This window comes from Marmota marmota, unplaced genomic scaffold (assembly GCF_001458135.2).
Source record: "Marmota marmota marmota unplaced genomic scaffold, marMar, whole genome shotgun sequence".
NCBI lineage: Eukaryota > Metazoa > Chordata > Mammalia > Rodentia > Sciuridae > Marmota > Marmota marmota.
Window position 1 is genome coordinate 16357860 of NW_025999880.1, and position 19029 is coordinate 16376888.

The window sequence follows — 19029 nt, forward strand, 5'->3', positions numbered from 1 at the left end:
TAGACTGTATGTTCAATCCCTGGTATTAAAGAAAGAAAAAAGAATTTTCCCTGTGCACTCTTGAAGATTTGCAAACCGTGTCTCTGTTCTACACTTCAAAACTACCTTTGGCTATCCCTAACTTGCCTCCCAGATTCTCTTCCACCTGAAAGGCAGCAGAGGAAAGTGAGTTAAATTAGGACTGTAAGAAGAGGGAGAACAAGAGGCACTCCCCCTTCAAGACACTCATTTGTGCCAATGATAGACATTAAGCTACAAAATACTCACAATAATTGCATAAGGTAAGAATTATGAGCTCCATTTTACAGATGAGGAAAGCAAGTCTCTGAAAGGCTGTCAGACAAATAGTGTCCAGATCTAGGATTCTATGTGGCGGACTCCAAAACTCTTTTCATTTCAGCCTGCTGTGCTCAGAAGTAGAGCTTGCCAGGGTGCCCTACGTAAGATGAGGCAGAAGGCAAGAGCTACCTGCGCTTCCTACGAGTTGGGGTTCCAAATCATCCCCTTTGTATTCCCATCCACAAAACTAGCCTCTTAACCCTTGGTATCTGACACTGGAGCATAGGGGGAATGCTGTGAAATATCCCAACTCCGGCAGGCGGCACTGTGTATCAGATACCAATTCCAGCGTGGGCAGCACGCGGGGGAAACCCATGGGGTGGAGCCACAGGAACAGCCAGGGAACCACACGTGGGGGCGTGGCCACCATGGCAGGAGGGCGTGTCTGCTAACCAAGCCCTGCCCCACCACTTCTGGCCTCCCCTCCCGGTGGGCGTGTCTCCAATTCTTTCCCCGAGAGACACGCGTGGGCCGCTCCCCTCTGGGAGGAGGGGTGCTGGTATCGCTGGCGGCCCCTCCCCGTGTGGGGCACGTGGCGGGAGCGGGCCGAGCCCAGGGGAAAGAACCTGACCCGCAGGGAGGTGGGGGGACCGGGGCGGCGCCGAGCGAAGCTCAGAGCTACTGGGTTCAGAGCAGAGAGGCGGCTGCTGCGGCAGCGGCGGCGAGAGGGAGGGACGGAGGCAGGCGGGCGCATGGGGTGCCCAGGTCCCGCCGGCAGCGCGCCCCCTCCGGCCCGGCCGCGCTGATCGCTCAGCGCTTCGAACCCTCGCCCCGAGGCCATGCCGGTCATGAAGGGGTTGCTGGCCCCGCAAAACACCTTCCTGGACACCATCGCCACCCGCTTTGACGGCACGCGTGAGTGGGGCGGAGGCTGCGGCTGGAGGTTCAAGCTGGGGGCCAAGTATCCTTAGGGCCAGGTCAGGTCTCCTGGATGTGGTGAAGTCGAGGAGAGAGAATGGAGTTAAGGGTCGAGGGACTCCTGAAGCCTGGTGAAGAAACAGGGAGCGGAGCGCCCTTTGAGGGGAGGAGGGGAAAGGGCCAAGAGCTCAGGGAAGATGGGAGGGTCAAGGTTAGGAGGTGTGACTGGAGACACCAGAGGCTCTATAGGCGGCAAAACTGAGAGAAGATTTGAGAATCACCTACTTCCGGGCAGAGCTGGGCTTGGAGGCGTGTATGGGGGGTTATCTGAGACCTGGAGGTGAGACGAAGTGGCCGGGCGTTCTAGGGACGACTCCTAGACGATTCCAGCTCCCTTTTACCCCACAAAAAGGTGAAAAGATCAGACTTCGGCAGGACCTAGCATGGATTAAGGTCACACGCCTCCAAATCGTGGGGCGTCTGTGTTTAAGATGGATGAGGCGGGAGGGGGCGGTCCTTGCGATGGAGGGAACTCCCAGCTCGCCCACCAGAGCTCGGGTCCCAGGTTCAGCACCTTGGACAGCCACACAACTCCTTTCCGGCCTCTTCTCCCGCCATTCCCTCTCTCTACTCTGAAGCCCAGAGATCTCCCCCTGCCCGCCTAGGGAACCCTGACCTGGATCAGGAGGGTGGCGGAACGGTACCCGAGGGCGGAAATCGAGCCGCCGGTGCCCTACCCGCCTCCCCCCCACACACACACCTTCCTTGTTTCCATAGCGCCCATCACCGAGGCAACGGGCCCTGGGATGGAAGAAGAAGGCTGCGCCCAGGGCCCAGTGCCTCCCAGGCACCCTTAGTGTCCCCGTCAGCCATCCCACTCCCTGAAAGTCACCTTTCCTAAGGCCCCAGAACTAGCTGTGTCTTAGGGCCCATCCCTCAAGTGATTGTGTCCCTGGATGACCCACAACCTCCCACCCATTGGAGCAAGAGGGGGCCAGCTCAGGTTCTGCTTCTGGAGGTTGCTGAAATGCCACTCTCATTGCCCTCCCCAGTCTGACTTTGAGCAGTGGGGGCAGATCCCCTGAAAATAGCTAAAGGAATGCTTAAAAGTGGACCGAATTTCCTGGAAGACAGGAATGAGGACGCTTCTCATCACTGTCTTACCCCCACACTAAGGAAATTTATGAGTTTGGAAAATTTCTGCCTTTTGGTTTCCTAACAATAAAAGGGTGTGATGTCATCAGAATCTTTGCCCTGCTCCCTATAATAGCATAACAGGATGGTGGCTATGGATGTCCTTCCAAAGCTGAGTGAATGTGGGGGAATCATTTTACCTTCTCACAGTAGCACTTACTAAATGCCAGGGCATGTCCTCCCCAAATGAATTGATGTAACTCTCACAACAACCATGCAAGGAAGGTACATTGTGTCCCACTTTACAGATAAGGAAACTGAGGCACAGGTAATGTAATTAACACAGGTCACAGTCAGTAAGTGGCAGGGAAGTGTACTGTAGTCCATGCTCTTACCCACCATGCTAAGCTGCCTTCTACAGTCACACCTCACCAGCTTGAAGGCAGGGGGATGGACCACATGGCCTCTTGGGATTTCTTCTCCAACCTTCTAGTATCCCTGCCTCATTTCTAGGCTTGAGTTTTTATCCCTTTGATCTATCTCTTGTCCTTATTTCAGAATATCCCAAAGGAGGATCAGGAACCACATGGAAGCCCAAGAAGCTGGTTCAGTGACCCCTAGCTACAACTTGGGGCCCATCGGAAGTTAGTTCTTCTCCTGGCCTGGACTTACCTTGACCTTTACCTTCCACAGACAGCAACTTCCTCCTGGCCAACGCACAGGGTCCACGAGGCTTTCCCATCGTCTACTGCTCCGACGGCTTCTGTGAACTCACAGGCTACGGCCGTACTGAGGTCATGCAGAAAACCTGCAGTTGCCGGTTCCTCTATGGCCCAGAGACCAGTGAGCCAGCCCTACAGCGGTTGCACAAAGCCCTGGAGGGCCACCAGGAGCACCGAGCTGAAATCTGCTTCTACAGAAAGGATGGTGAGAGGCCCAACCAGCCCTGTAGCCCTGCCCAGACCTCACCCAGAGTGCACTGGGCATAGTAGAAGCCTAGGAGCGCTCCTCATACTGTTACAAGCTGACTATGGGACTGAGTGCATTCCTAACCCTCTCTGGACTTTTATTTCCCCATCTGGAAAATGAAAAAAATTAATCAACAAAATCTCTGGGGTCCCTTCCATCTCCCAAAAGGAAGGTAAACCTTCCAAAGAAGGCCTTTGACTATGTCCAGCAAACAAGGGGGACCAGGGAGAAAGATGTGGCATGAGGCTACTCACTCCTCCCTCCCTCTCTCCATGCCCACAGGCTCAGCCTTTTGGTGTCTCCTGGACATGATGCCCATCAAGAATGAGATGGGGGAAGTTGTGCTGTTCCTCTTTTCTTTCAAGGACATCACTCAAAGTGGAGGCCCAGGACTTGACCCTCCAGGAGCCCATGGGGACAGTAATCATGGTAACTGCAAGCCTGGGCAGGAGGCATGAAGTCCTTGCCTAAGGTCACATAAGACCTCTCCCACACAGCATCCTGAGATGTGTCCCAACCTATCTCCATGCCCTTCTTCCCAACAGAAAACTCCCTTGGTCGGAGGGGAGCCAGCTCAAAACTTCGGTCCACCAGGAGGCAGAACCGGACTGTCCTACACCGACTGACTGGTCACTTTGGTCGCCGGGGCCAGGGAAGCATCAAGGCCAATAATGTGAGTCCCCCCCATCCAACATCTGCCAAGTCATCCAGCCTTAATTCCTTGCTACTGTCTCCCTGTTTCCCTGCCTGCAGTCTCTCTCCACTGGCTCATTCCTCTGTCCACCCACTTCCCTTATACTACCCTCTGCTCCATCCCATAGTCCCCCACACCTCCTTGCTTCCTTAGGTGACTGACATTTCTCCAGTGATATGACAGGGATGAGGCTCTAGCAGTATTACATTATCTCACCCTGAACAATGAGGTTATATCAGTGGGCTGGGTGGGGAAATGGTTAAAATCACAAGCTGCTGTGGTCCTAGGGAGAAAGCCCCCGTTTTTGTGGGTCTGGCATCTTGCCCTGAGCACCACCTCCAAAGATCCTGATAAAGCCAGGGGATGGAGTCTCCTCTCTATAGTCTGTTAAGGATCTAGGGAGTGTGGTACGTGGTGCTAGCCTCCCCTCCCCTCAGGACATGCCCGTCACCCACCAGGACTCCAAAACCCAGGAGGAATTTAAGGGAGAATTAGTGACCCTTTAAGCTAGGGCTTGCATCCGATTTGTCATAACCTCATTCTCAAGTAGGGTGAGAGTCAATCCTTATAGATACTCCCCACAAAATATGACTGGTTAAAAAGGGGGTCTGGGCAGTAGCTTAACAGAGAGAAGGAAATGTCAGGTGCTAGGCTCAGAATCTCTCTCCACACATTCTATCTCAGACTCTCATGGTTGCCCTTGAAATACCCACCATCGCCCTTCCCCCATCCCCTGCCCCTCCCTTCCCCCAGCCTTGGCTCTTTTTCCCCCTAAGAGTCCCCAACTGCCATCTCTCTCCCTTTAGAATGTGTTTGAGCCAAAGCCATCAGTGCCTGAGTACAAGGTGGCCTCCGTGGGGGGATCCCGCTGTCTCCTCCTCCACTACAGCGTCCCCAAGGCTGTCTGGGATGGTCTCATCCTCCTTGCCACCTTCTATGTTGCGGTCACCGTCCCCTACAACGTCTGCTTCTCAGGCGATGACGACACTCCCATCACTTCACGACACACCCTTGTCAGTGACATCGCTGTGGAGATGCTCTTCATCCTGGGTCAGACCCCCTACCTTGCTGACCCTGGAGGGTGGGCTGTGGGGAACCATTCAACACAGCCTCCCTCTATCGTGGGCCTGCAGGACCCAGACCTATCCCTTTCTGGGTCTTTCATTAATTGTGTGCCCTGCCCCTGTTAGCCTTCAGCCTTGTGACCTCACCTTTCTAAAGACCAGCCAGAGCCCAATCTTTCTCCATTCCTGCTTCCTCCTCCATACTGGGTTCTCCAAGGTTCATTCCCATCTTCCCCAGCCCCTTGATCCTTTGGCCTGCTTTTGCAGGCCAAGGCTGCTTAGTAACAACCTCTTGCTCCCTCAGATATCATCCTGAACTTCCGTACCACCTATGTGTCCCAATCCGGCCAGGTGATCTCTGCTCCTCGTTCCATTGGCCTCCACTACCTAGCCACCTGGTTCTTTGTGGATCTTATCGCCGCTCTGCCCTTTGACCTGCTTTATGTCTTCAATATCACCGTGGTGAGTGACCCCCATCCAACCATGTGCCCTAGCCTCTGAACTTCTGCATGGAATCTCCCAATAAAGCATCAATCCCAAACTCAGATGTATTCCTTCCCATCAACCCATCTGCAAACTTTCATCAGCCACCTGCTGTAGGTACTGGGCTGGGTATTGGAAAGGATCTGAGAGGGTCTGTGCTTTTGGAGAGCTCAGCTCACAATCTTTGAGGGAAGCTGAGACAAATGAAAAGCTAACTATGGCTACCAAGGCGGCATTGGTCTGATGCCAGATGAGTGGTACTTTTCACATTTTTTATTTAACAAACAAATGATGAGCATTTAGCTGTCTGCAAAGCACTATGTGGGGCATGGTCACTGTGGGGAAAAGGGACAAGGATTTAGTCTCCAAGTCTCTGTGTAGGTGAGGGGGACATCAGGGACAGAAGAGGGTGAATGGGAGTAGAAGATGGGGGCCGGGTATTGCTGCATGGGAACTGGACTGACCTTGGAGATCCAGGATGGAACATGACCCTGTGCAAACATGATCTGAAAGCTGGCCAGTGCCCAGGAGGCAGGAGCACCCACTGGGCAGAGGCTGGGGTGGTCTGGGCAGGCAGGGTTCCTGAGGGAGGTGGGAGCAGAGCTAGGCCTTAAACCGTGAGTAGGATTTGGCTGGCAGGAGACGAGGAGAGAGAGCAGTTGGGGGAGTGCAGTAAGTCAAGCCCAGGAGGTAGAGGCTATGGAGTGGGTTTGGAGACCCAGCATTCCAGGACCTGGGTCCTCACCTGGGACTGCCTGGAGATGCCCTAAGTGGTTGGCACACACCAGGTCAGCAGATAGTAGGTCTCCTGGAATCCAGGTGAGGCAGTCCCACCCTGTGTCCCTAGGCCCCCCTTGGCTGTTGGGAGGGGAGGTGGAGAGCAGCTTCCCTGTGTTCTCCCTGCTGCACTCAGCTATAGCAGGAAACCACCTACACGCAGCCGGATTTAACTAGCCGCCAACGGGCTGTGGGCCTCTTCTCCTGGCAGTGCACATGTGTGTGCATGCTCCTACACACGTGTGTGTGTGTGTGTGTGTGTGTGTGTGTGTGTAAGTCTCCCCAAGGCTCCGGCCATTCTGAACAGGGCTTCCCTACCCATCCCCAGGCATGCATCCATCCCTCTGTGCCCACCAGGCAGTGTCAGCCTGGCAGATGGCTGTCCTTAGGGGAGAGCCAGAGCTGCAGGAGCCTCTGCCCTTCTCTCACGCAGTCCTCCTTTCTCAGATACCTTCGGGAACACTTTAGAGCTCACTACTTTCACTCATATCATCAAATGAGAGATTCACTGTAACTCTTCAGGAAAGGTTCTCTTGTCTGTCTTCTCCAGGTGTTGACAAGAGGCTCAGAAAGGTTAAGCAATTTGTTGGAGGTCACACAGTTAGCAGTGGCAGGCAGGAGATTAGAACCAGATCTTCAGACTCCAAGTCTAGTAGTCTGGTATACCCACCTCCCAGGTAACCTGGGTACCTAAGTGAGTGGTTTAGGGGAGATGAGAATCAATGCTGAGGGGCCAGAGAGAGAGAGAGAGTGGAAATAGAGGAGGTGTAGGCACCAACAGAGCCAGAGACTTAGAGTTAAACCAGGGACATACCAGTTTGAAGAGATTCCGAGGAGGATTCTTAAAGGTGTGAGGCCCCCGGGGCAGGTGACTGGGAGAATCCCTAAAGGACTCAAATTTGGAGCCAAGAACTCTGGGGGCTGGGGAGAGCCCATGGCTCACACGGGAGAAACAAGGCCAACTCCTTTCCAGTTCCTTCACCTAAAATGAGAGAAAATGGCATGAGGTGATCCAGGAGCAGTGTAGGGCCGGGGCTGTGGGGAACGCTCCTGGAGAGGCCCCTGCTAGGGCAGTAGGGGTCTTCACATCACATCCCAGAGCCTCCAGCTCCAGCTGCCAAGCTGCGCTCACCCACAAAATGAGCCCCCACCTGCTTCCCATCTCCAAGATTGGAAGAGCAAATTGAAGTAATAACTATTATAATGAAAATAGGAGTCTGGGGGTTGGGGTATAGCTCAGTGGTAGAGCACTCGCCTAGCACAGCAAGGCCCTGTGTTCAAGCATCAATACTGCTTAATAATAATAATAATAATAATAATAATAATAGCACTTGGGGTAGTATTAGTGAATGCTCACAGGACCCGGACTAATAGCCACTGGCTCCATCCACCTCTAGTTTAGCCCAGGAGCCCTCAATCCCTGCTCTCCTTGTCATCTGCAGCTGATCCACAGAGGGAAGGGTCCCTAACCTTTTCTAGTCCTGAAACTTCTTGCCTGTTCCCTCCCCACCATGTTTCTCTGTGTCAGTTGCCCACCAGTGACAAACAGCTCTTGCCCACAGTTGATGGTGCCTAGGACACTGGAACTTTGAGCAGGGTTCTTGAAGAGATCATTCGAACTGGCTCCTGAACCACCCCACTTTGCTGTCAGTCAGCCAATATCTGAGTCTCAGCTCCTTTTTTCCTGTCTGTGACATTGAACAAATCATTAGCCTCTCTGAGCCTTAGTTTATTCATCAGCAAATTGGGAACAATGATAATCAAACCAAAAGCACACATTTTTTTTATGAGAACGACAGATGCTTAGCACAGGGTCTGGCATACACAGGAAGTCCTTACCTGGTGGCTAAATATGCTCTTTCCCCACTGCATTTCCTGGCTATTTTCTCCGGACACCAGGGATACTTTTCTTTTTGCAGCCTCACCTGTCTCCAGGGTGTTTGGCAGGAAGGGCCTGGGTGGGGACCCAGGGCTATGTGAGGGCTCTGAGGAGGCGTGCCTGCTGACATCCTCCCCGGGCCACCACCCTCACCCCTGCAGACCTCGCTGGTGCACCTGCTGAAGACAGTGCGGCTGCTGCGGTTGCTGCGCCTGCTGCAGAAGCTGGAGCGGTACTCGCAGTGCAGCGCTGTGGTGCTCACGCTGCTTATGTCCGTCTTTGCACTCCTTGCTCACTGGATGGCCTGCGTTTGGTATGTCATCGGGCGCCGGGAGATGGAGGCCAATGACCCGCTGCTCTGGGACATTGGTGAGCCACCAACCCCAGACTTCCTACCTGTCCCGCCTGATCCCCAAACTGATACTCACCACCAGGACTCACCACCCCCCAAACCACGATCCCCCATTCATTCAGCATACATGCCGTGAGCTCCTTCTGGATCAGGCATGGGAATAAAGTCAAGGGCTCTGCCTTTTGAGGAAGCTCAGCATAGCAGGGAAGTAAGTCAGCGATAAGTGACCAAAACACAGTGTGGGAAACACTCTGATGGTGGGGGAGTGTATTTTGGACAAAGGAAGTGGCATATGCAAAGATTCAGAAAGAGCTTGGCCTGTCCCTATCACTTCCTCTTTATCTAGGCTTAAAGGCCACTGACCAGGAGCTAGCCCTCAATGTTCCCCTAGAGGGCAGGTCAGATCTTGAGGAATTGTCCTTGATACCTCCTGTCCTTCACCCCACACCCGGCCCACCATGTCAGATACTACCTCTCAGTATTCCTTGGGTCTGGCCTCTTCTCTCCATCTTTTTTGCCCCTTCCCTCACCCCCTCTCTTACCTGGGCTTCTACAATGGCCTCCTACTATCTCCCTGCTGGTAACTTATCCCTTCTCAATTACCCTCCTCACTAAGCCAAAGTGGTCTCCCAAGAATCAATGCTGACTTGCCGCACCCTTGGCTTGGACTCTTCCAGTGGCTCCCACTGCCCTTAAATGAAGTCCACACCCTTTGCACTCCCTGGACAGCCCGGCACCCCCTATTCCCACGGCCCTCCCTGTGTCCCATGCTCTCTGGGCTGCAGCCACTCTGGCCTCCCTCCTGGACCTAAGACTTACTGCTTTTCTCTCTGGGCCTTGAACATGTTTTTCTCCTTGGGATCTGCCCTCTCTTCTCTCTCATCTCTTCTCCACCTAGGTGAGTTTTCTGTTCCTTGCAATCTCAAGCAAAATGCCCTGTCCTAAGGTAACCCTCAGGAATCCCCACCCCCAACTGCTGACTGAGTTGGCTCTCCCTCATCTGTTATGATTCTTAACACAGCCTATGCTTCAGTAACTCTCCGCAAACCAGTGACGATTTACTTAATTCTCTATCCCCTCTAGATTGTACCACGGCAGGGAGGCACACAGCAAAAAGAGTTGAAGGGGCACCCGAACAGTCAGAAGTGTAGGGAGTGGTAGCCTTGAACTGCGATTGTAGCCAGTTCACCCTGGCGATGCCCGGGCATAGGCTGCTCTGTTTATTTTCTGTGGCAACCCTCGAAAACGGGCCCTGCTTTCCTCTGCCTCTGTAAATACTTGCCCAAGGTCGAGCACAGGCAGCTCAGGGACACTCGGTTCTCTGCCGCTCACGCCATCGGGCCTCCCTCCTTCCCTCCACCCGCAGGCTGGTTGCATGAGCTGGGCAAGCGGCTGGAGGTGCCCTACGTGAACGGCTCGGCGGGCGGCCCGTCGCGGCGCAGCGCCTACATCGCTGCGCTCTACTTCACTCTCAGCAGCCTCACCAGCGTGGGCTTCGGCAACGTGTGCGCCAACACCGACGCGGAGAAGATCTTCTCTATCTGCACTATGCTCATTGGTGGTGAGAACACAAGCCCACCATGCTTGGGGTCCCTGCAAAGCCCTGTGTGCCCATGGGGAAACTGAGGCCCAGGGACAGCAAACTGTCCACTCGAGTCCTGACCGTGGTGTATTCATTTCACTAACGTTTCCTCAGTGCCCACAACTGAGTCCACAAAGAGCCGTGGCCTCTTTTGAACCAATGGGGAACCCAAGTTCATGACTTAATGGGGGGATCATGGAGGAGCCTCCAGTCTGACGCCTCTGTGACCCACCCCCCTATTTCCTGCATCCAATGCCAGCTGGGCATGCGGGAGCCTGCTGCTCTCCTGGACTCGCAGGCCCTTCCAGGGCAGGATGGGTGTGAGAGCATGGGGAGGCTACCTGGGGGGGGGGCACCTCAGGGGTGGCGGCCCCTGACACATTGCCTATCACTGCCGCAGCGCTGATGCATGCCGTAGTGTTCGGGAACGTGACAGCCATCATCCAGCGCATGTACTCACGCCGCTCGCTGTACCATAGTCGTATGAAGGACCTCAAGGACTTCATCCGTGTGCACCGCCTGCCGCGCCCCCTCAAGCAGCGCATGCTTGAATACTTCCAGACCACGTGGGCGGTCAACAGTGGCATCGACGCCAATGAGGTAGTACAGCTGGGGTTCCCGGTCTCAGCCCAGGTCCTACATGTGGCAGTGCAGGGGGAACTGGGCCACTGCCTCTCCAGGTTTGGAATGGAGGCAGATAAGGCCCAGGGAGGGGAGTGCTCTTCCCAAAGGCACTGCACCCAAACTAAGTCCAAATCCTTTTTCCCTTGCACTTGAATATGGGAGCCAAAAGGGAGCTTTGGATTGCACTAATGCCATTCTCCACTCAGACCATGTTTCCTGAGCACCTGCTCTGGGACCTCAGTGCAGGAAGTAGGGAGGTTAGAGATGATTACATCCAGCCCCTGTCCTTAGAATGGTGGCAGAGGGAGATGGGTAAACAGAAAACCAGGCTGTGGCTAGTACTATGCAGGAGGATGTTGGTGCAGTAGGGCCCTTGTTGGGTCTGGGCCCAGAGTAAGGAAGGTAGCCCAGGAGAGGGGACATCATAAAGAACAAGAAGGAAATCAGCCTTCTAACAGGAAGGCCATTCCAGGCAAAAAAAGAAAAAGAAAAGAAAATGGGAACACAGAGCAGGAAGCGTTGGTGAAAGAGCAGAGTTTGTTCCTTCAGGGAACTGCAAGTAGTTGAGAGAGGTTTCAGGAGTGTGCGAATGCTGTGGGGGCGAGGCGGGAAGGAGTGTCAGCTGGGACTAGGGAGGCTGTAGCCTCAGCGCATGGATGGCTTTGAGTTTAAATTTTATCCTGCTGAATCTTTAGGCTGGACATGGCACGGGGACGAAGAAGGGAATTAGTTGGTATGATACTTCTGAGGGAAGGATCCCTAGGACTGGGTGGTTTCCAGATGGTTGCAGAAAAGGAACTCACAGTGACTCCCAGTTGTCTGGCTTGGACAGAAGGGTGAGATGGAGGCTTTACAGGAGGAAGACTGAGCTTAGGAGTGAGGGTGAGAGTCCAGGCTTAGGCCACGAAGAGGGTGTGGTGCCTGTGGGAGATCCAGGTGGAGGTTGCCCAGAGAGTAGTTGGAAATATAGGTCTGGACCCCATGTTGGGGCTCAGGACTCACAGGTATAGGGGAAGCCAGGAGCTGGTTGCCATTATGCAGGGAGATCTTGGCAAGTGAGAAGCAAGCTGAGGGATGAGCCAAGCAAGGAGTCTGGGAGGAAACAAGGAAGGGGCAGCCAGAGAGATGGAAAGAGAAATGGGAGGGAGTCCTTCAAGGACCCAGAGGAGACAAGAGGGAAAGGTCAATAAACCAGAGTGGCCAAGGGGCAATAATATGAGGACAAAAATATAGACAGTAAGTTTGGCCCTGGGAGATCATTGGTAATGTTCAAGATCTAGCATCATCCTTTTACAGATGGGATACTGAGGCCTAGAGAGAGGAAATCGATTGACCAAAGTCCTCAGGGATTTAAGAGCAAAGTTGACTCAGTCTCCTGACTCCAGTTGAAGTCATTCCTACCATGGATGGCTCTTGACTTTGTAGGGTTCAGTAACCAAGACACATGAGGGACCAATGTGTGTAGGTAGCCATATGCAATGGACAAAAGGGATAAAGCCTGGTTTCTGTCCCAGAAGTGAGGTTGGAAGGTCATCAGCAAGCACCTGTGAGGTTAGACACACGAAAATCTCCTGAAGATCTCTAATGGGTGACTTCAAAGCAAGGGCAAATTGGCACCCTTGCCTTGAAGACAGTGTAACACATTTGTAGACTCAAGTAATAGTTGCAGGGGGATGGCCAGAATGACCTATGCCCCTTATGCAGTTACTGCGTGACTTCCCAGACGAGCTGAGAGCTGACATTGCTATGCACCTGAATCGGGAGATCCTGCAGCTACCGCTATTTGGAGCAGCAAGCAGGGGCTGCCTGCGGGCCCTCTCCCTGCACATCAAGACCTCGTTTTGTGCTCCGGGCGAGTACCTACTGCGCTGTGGGGATGCGCTGCAGGCACACTATTACGTCTGCTCTGGCTCGCTGGAGGTGCTCCGAGACAACATGGTGCTGGCCATCCTGGGTGAGGACCCCTCATCACCCACCACCTACCATGGAACTTTCCACAGGGCTTGGGGATGGCCAGGAGTCTAGGTAATGGGATGCTTCTAATGGATATCTGGAATGCAGTTGAGGAGCACACTGGGTCTTTTCACCCTATTACCGTCCCTCTTGACCATTCCCCTCCCACTCTCTCCTAATGCCTTTGGCTGTCCCTCAACCTATCCATCTTTCTCCAATGACTGTCCCTCAAGTCAATCAATCCTTTACCATTGTACCATTTCCCAATTCCATTGCCCCTTCCCTGTTGGCCCAAAACTCCATTGACCTTTCCTTTTAACTGACCTCTCTGGTCATTCTTCATTGATCACCTAATTCTATTGATCATTCCTCCAGCTCACATCCCCATAGATTTTTCTCCCAACCTCACCAGTCATTCTTCATTCAACCTTTTCTCAGTTCCGTTGATTATATTCACCAGTCCTCTTGATTGACCCACCTTCGACCATCCTTCAAATGCACTGAGCATCTCTAACCCATTGACTACCTCCCACTGATATCCTATTAGTTCCTTTGCGCCAGCTGACTGTCCCCATCCTTTACCCACAGGGAAGGGGGACCTGATTGGGGCAGATATCCCTGAGCCTGGGCAGGAGACTGGGTCGGGAGCAGGCCCAAGCTGTGTGCTGAAGACCAGCGCTGACGTGAAAGCTCTGACCTACTGTGGCCTGCAGCAGCTGAGCAGCCGAGGGCTGGCTGAGGTCCTGCGGCTGTATCCTGAGTACGGGGCTGCCTTCCGGGCTGGCCTGCCCCGGGACCTTACCTTCAACTTGCGCCAGGGTTCTGACACCAATGTATGTAGAACTCTTATGGCCTCCACCCACTCCAAGTTCCCTTCCTTCAAAGCAGATCTCCCTCAGCCTCAGAGAGGCTCAGGCATCTCCTTCTACCCTGAAAATGTCATTTCTCAACATCAGGCACCTTCTTTACCTGCTTAATATCTTCCAACCCACTGCTGCATTGGCCATCACCAGCCCTTGGACCATCTCTGCTGCCAATGTCTGTTGAGCACCCCTCGGCCTCAACCCACACTACTTCAGTCCTCCACAGTGCCTCTCCTTCATATCCCTCCCTGAATTGCCACCACCCTGAGGCCTCTTCTTCTCCATTGTTGTCCCAATGTCTCCTGAGCCTACTTTGTTTCAGGCAGGGTTGGCCTGGATTTTATACCCTAGGCTTTTTTTTTTTTTTCCTGGTGGTGGTGTTGGGCATTGAACCCAGGGCCTGGTGAGGCAAGCACTCTGTCAACTGAGCTATATCCCCAGCCCCAACCTTTGGTAGGGGCTTTTGTCTGCTACTTCTCAGTCTCCCTTTGCTACTTAGGATTCCTCCAAGTCAGAGTTTGTGGTGTCTGACTCGATTCCACAAAAAGACCCCACAGTTCTCAACCCCTTAACACTGTTGGGTGGGACTAGGAGGGGCTGCACTAGGGAACTGGGGAGGTGGGAGTTAACTTGAATCCCCCCCATGTCCCCACAGGGTCTTAGCCGTTTTTCCCGATCCCCTCGCCTCTCCCAGGTAACACCCTCCTTCCTGGGTGGGGGTGAGGTTGCTCTGGGAAGAGGTGGGGAGTGAGGCCTCCTTCCCTTGGCTTCTCTGATGCAGGGAGAAGGGAAAGGGAAGGGGGGGCAGCATGTGGTAGTGAAAAGGCTGTGACCACCTAGTCAAGGGGTCCGTTGTTCACCTTCTTGTGACATTGGCTGCACCCTCTGTCCATAGCCTCGTTCGGACAGTCTTGGCTCCTCCTCAGACAAGACTCTACCATCTATCACAGAAGCTGAGGGTGGCACGGAGTCTGGGGGTGGTCCCAGACCCCGCCAGCCTCTCCTGCTGCCCAATCTCAGCCCAGCACGGCCCCGGGGCTCTCTGGTCAGCCTTTTGGGTGAAGAGCTGCCCCCCTTCTCAGCCCTTGTCTCCTCTCCTTCCCTGTCCCCATCAACTTCCCCTGCCCTGGCTGGCCGGGGCCAGAGCCCCTCCCCACATGCCCCCCCCAGGTGCACTACTGCCTGGAAGCCTCCCCAGCTTCTCATTCCCCCACTGGGAACCGTTGGACCTCCGGACCTCAGTCCCCGGTGAGATGCCAGCCTTCCCTGCCTTTCCCATATCCCTGATGGCTTCCAGAACCTTCTATGGCCTCCATCCCTAGCATTCCAACCAGTGCTCCTTCCTATCTCTGCCCCATTGGCCCACCCTACCCTTTCAACTACAGCTTACAGCCCCATCCTGCTTTGACCACTGCTCTTCCCAGCTCCCCGGTTCTGCTGCCCCGTTCGCTCGTTCGCTCTCCGCCTGCTTTGTTTTGGCCCTTGTGCCTTCCCCACGGGGCTGATGAGTACTGCCCCATCCTCAGGATAGTGGATGGCATTGAGGACTCTGGCAGCACAGCTGAGGCCCCTACATTCCGGTTCAGCAGGAGGGCTGAGCCCCCAAGGCCCCGCTTGCAGGCCCCCTCTACAGGTAAGGGGCAGCAGTCACTTCAGCTCACATTCACCCATCCATTTATCCTTTCATCCCTCCATCCATCCACATGCAGTAGGCATGGACCTTGTGTCAGGCGCCACCTGGGAACACACGTATAAACCAGACTGAGCCCTTGCTCTTGTGAAGCTCCCTTTCTAGTGGGAAGACACCAGTGTACATAGATAAACAATTCTAGAACTAGGTGCTAAATTCCGTGATTGAGACAAGAACAGGACTGTATAATAGGAGACGAGGGGACACTTGAGTTGCTTCTTAAAGGGTGGGTAGGACTTTGGTGGAACAGCATAACTGTTAAAAGACATGAAGGCAGGCAAACTGGAGGGCTGTTTTGTTCAGATGACAGAGAGAAGCTCCATGTGTAGAACTGGGGGGTGGGATCAGGCATGGAAGAGCAGGGGAGGGTGGGAGAAATTACAGGGCCTTACGACCAGCCTAAGGAATTTAGGGTCAGCTCCCTGACCCCAGAACTCTCTCTTTCTTGCTCCCTGCCTGCCTGGTGACAGAGGGGTCTAACCCAAGCTGTATGTTCAGATATTCATGCTTCATGAACTTGCCTGCATTCCCTCACCTCATTCTGCAGGTACCAGACCCAGCCGGGAATTGGCCACTGAGGCTGAGGAGGTGAAGGAAAAGGTCTGCAGGCTGAACCAGGAGGTGGGTTGGGGCTGGCTTTCCCCCTCCAACCTTGAATTGGAAAGCAAGTCTGGCTCTGGAGTTCAGAAAGTCACATTAGCTGGATGACTTTGGGCGAATCACATAACCACTCTGAACTTCATTTTCCTCACCTAAAAAATGGGAAAAATAATAACATGTTTTTCCCAGAGTTGTAAGGATGAGAGTGCATATGTGCCTGGTCTAGTCCCTGGCTCATCACAGATATTCAGTAACAGTTGGTGACCCCTCCAACTAGCTCAGGGTTTCCAGCCTGCAAAGAAAAAGGACCTCTTCTCCAACTTCCCTGGCCCCCACGGGACTCTCTCCTGCCTGGGGCCATCCAACTAAATCTGATACTCAAGTCCTTTTCCCTTACCCAACTCTGGGAAATGAGGGTCTAGCAGCTGTGTATGTTGGGGCCAGAGAACAGGGAGGCTGAGAGGTCTTCAGGCCTGAGGATCTGGGCCCAGATGACTGAGTCCTGACAGGGAAGAGCCCAGATCCTCTATGTCAAGGTGTTGCCTCTACCTCCTCCCCAAGAGATTGCAGTGCTGTCAGGACAGAGTGAACAGACCCAGCCCATGGGACTCCTTCTCCCTGGGCTCTGACAAACAGCAGGCACTCCAGAGGGTGGAGCCTGGGCTGGGGCGGGTACTGGGCCCTGAGTGAGGCCAGCCCCTGTTTTGTAAGGTTCTAGGCAAGTGGTTCCCAAACCTGAGTATCTCTCAGAACCACCTGTTAAAATGCAGATTCCTGGGCCATACCCAATTTGGGCTGTCTAGGGCGAGGCCCAGAAATCTGCATTTTGATAAGTTTCTCAATTGATTCTGCACTCATTACTTTGAAAAGCATTGATGTAAACACTTGAGCTCGTGTGATGGGTTCACTTGATGTGTCTATTGCTTCACAGCTACATGGGTCTCTTTGAGCACATTTTTCTACATCTTGTAAAAGCAAGGGAGAGGGGATAATATCGCAGTGTCTGCTGCCCAAAATCCTTTTTGGAAAGAGCCTGGGTTATTTACCTCTAGTCCAAAAATACCCCTTCCCTGCTTTCTTCCCAGGGTGGCCTGATCTTTTATTGAAGAGCTTTGCAAACTGTAGGGGGAGGGGAGGTATGTCTGGTTATTGTTGTAGCACCTGTGAAACAACTTGCTGTGTTTTCAACAGATCTCCCGCCTCAACCAGGAAGTGTCTCAGCTGAGCCAGGAGCTGCGGCACGTGATGGACCTGCTGCAGGCCAGGCTGGGTCCCCCAGGCCACCCAGCAGTCTCAGCTTGGCCCCCGGGCCCTCCTTATCCCCAGCAGAGACCACCACACATCTCTCCTTGTGTGTCTGGACCACCACCCAACCTCCAGGATACTACACTTGCTGAGGTCCACTGCCCGGCCAGTGTGGGAACAGAGGAGATGGACCTGAGACCTTCCATGTTGGCCCCCTATCCTTCAGAGCCTGACTCTCTGGGACCCTCCCCAACGCCAGAAGCTTCACCCCCTACCCCAAGCCTTCTGAGGCAAAGCTACCAGTCTAGGTCAGACACATTCCACTGACCCCGGCCCCAGGCCCAGGCCTGTCTGGGGTGGGCATTGCTGCCTGCTATCCAGGGAGGAGCTGGGCCCCTTGGCCTCCTGCCTCGGGGTCAGCAGCCACCAGCTGGTCTGGTTGGCTCTGGATTCTCTGGACTTTTTAACAAAGCGTGGTCACCTCGACCCTGTTCCCTTTTCCAAATCTTCCCTCATCTTTCTCTGTGAGGGGAGCCACCTGAGGCCGTGAAATCCAGCAGGCATGAGATGGACTGTGGTGCCTTTGGGCTGGGCAGATGAGATGTCCTATTTTCTCTCCAGGACTTGGAGGCAGGTAGAGATTGGGGAGCAGTGGGGATGGGTAGGGGCCCCAGATCCAATCTGGGAAACGAAGGCTGAGGCGAGTTCAGGACTCAGCAAGAGAAACAGATAGTAGAACTCCATTTGGGACACAGCTCAGTGACCCTGTGAGGTCTCTGTCCCAGTTCCTGGATCCTTTGCTGGAGACCCTGAGAGCAGTGTCACTTTGAGAGGGTTAGGTTTCAGGTTCTGGTTGGTATTTAAGCAACCCAGGACACTTTAAACCTCCCACTGTCAGCCTAGACTGGAGGGGCCCACCTCATCCCATAGCACACACAGGAAACCAACTGATACCACCAGAAATGTATTCTTTGGCTCTCAGAGGTTTTTTGTTTTGTTTTGTTTTTTCAAAAATACAAATTAGCTGCCAACATTAAAAATCAAGACAGAATCACATGAAAATCTAGTACTCCAGCTTCTCTAAAAAACATGTAGGACATCTGGCCACATTTTGCCAACATCTATCTGTCAATAATCAGTAATCACCTGGTGTTTGGTACAGCTGTTCTCTCTAGATGGGATCTAAAGTCCCCATTTCTTTGTGGCTCCACATTTCTTTTTCTTTTTTTCCTATACTGAGAATTAAATGCAGAGGTGCTTTACCATAAACTATATTCCCACCCTTTCTATTTTATTTTGAGACAGGGCCTGGCTAAGTTACAGAGGCTGTCCTCAAACTTGTAATCCTCCTGCCCCAGCCTCCTAAGTAGCTAGGTTTATAGCAGTTCCCACATTTCTTGATCATCTCCTGATACCTAGTTAGCTTCTCTTGTTTGGATTCTTTGTCTGGTCTCTGTGTGTGATTGGAGTTTGCAATCCCTACCTTAAAGTAGGTTCCCAAGTCTTGTGCCCTTTGGGTGTTTGGGGGGCCCAGTAATGTCTGTTTCTCCCCCTGGGATTGGGTCTGTCAACATTTGTTTCTGTCTCTCTACAGGCTGTCACTCAAGGTGGTCTCTTCTGCTGCCAGCAACTCAAAACATTCCCAGAATCACTCCCTATCCTGCTCCCAACCCCAGACTCCAGCCAAGCCTGTTCTTCCCCATATCTACCTGGTCTCATTCAGGACCTGGACTTCTCAAAAACCTGCCCTGGTCTCCAGCTTTCCTTTCCCACCCAGCACCCTGGGCTCACTTTTGGATAGGAAATAAACTCTTTTATTTTTGTAGTTGTTGGCTCTGGCTGTTTCTGGGGGTTGGTCCGAGAGCCCCAGGGCTTTGGAGGAACCAATCCAGCAGTCACTCCTCACCATACCCCGGGGGCCTG

The 19029-nt window shown here is 53.5% G+C and overlaps 1 protein-coding gene across 1 annotated transcript; it reads left to right on the top strand.

Moving 5' to 3' along the window:
* The first annotated feature begins 816 nt into the window (after nt 1-816).
* On the top strand, nt 817-18840 carry Kcnh4 (potassium voltage-gated channel subfamily H member 4). The gene is made up of 17 exons (XM_015495698.2): nt 817-1194; nt 3025-3258; nt 3583-3729; nt 3846-3973; nt 4801-5044; nt 5363-5520; nt 8359-8566; nt 9916-10110; nt 10532-10731; nt 12460-12709; nt 13297-13541; nt 14227-14265; nt 14467-14819; nt 15098-15204; nt 15809-15882; nt 17053-17740; nt 18701-18840. The coding sequence occupies exons 1-16, from the start codon at nt 1119-1121 to the stop codon at nt 17431-17433; spliced, it is 3039 nt and encodes a 1012-aa protein (XP_015351184.1). The 5' UTR covers nt 817-1118; the 3' UTR covers nt 17434-17740; nt 18701-18840.
* The last annotated feature ends 189 nt before the right edge of the window (nt 18841-19029 follow it).

What these genes read in the sequence shown, in the direction of transcription:
- Kcnh4 (XM_015495698.2), top strand. Translation starts at nt 1,119, where the DNA reads ATGCCGGTCATGAAGGGGTTGCTGGCCCCGCAAAACACCTTCCTGGAC. An exon ending in CCATGGGGACAGTAATCATG is followed by an intron (nt 3,730 to 3,845) that starts GTAACTGCAAGC and finishes TCTTCCCAACAG; the next exon opens with AAAACTCCCTTGGTCGGAGG. An exon ending in GTGGCATCGACGCCAATGAG is followed by an intron (nt 10,732 to 12,459) that starts GTAGTACAGCTG and finishes CCCCTTATGCAG; the next exon opens with TTACTGCGTGACTTCCCAGA.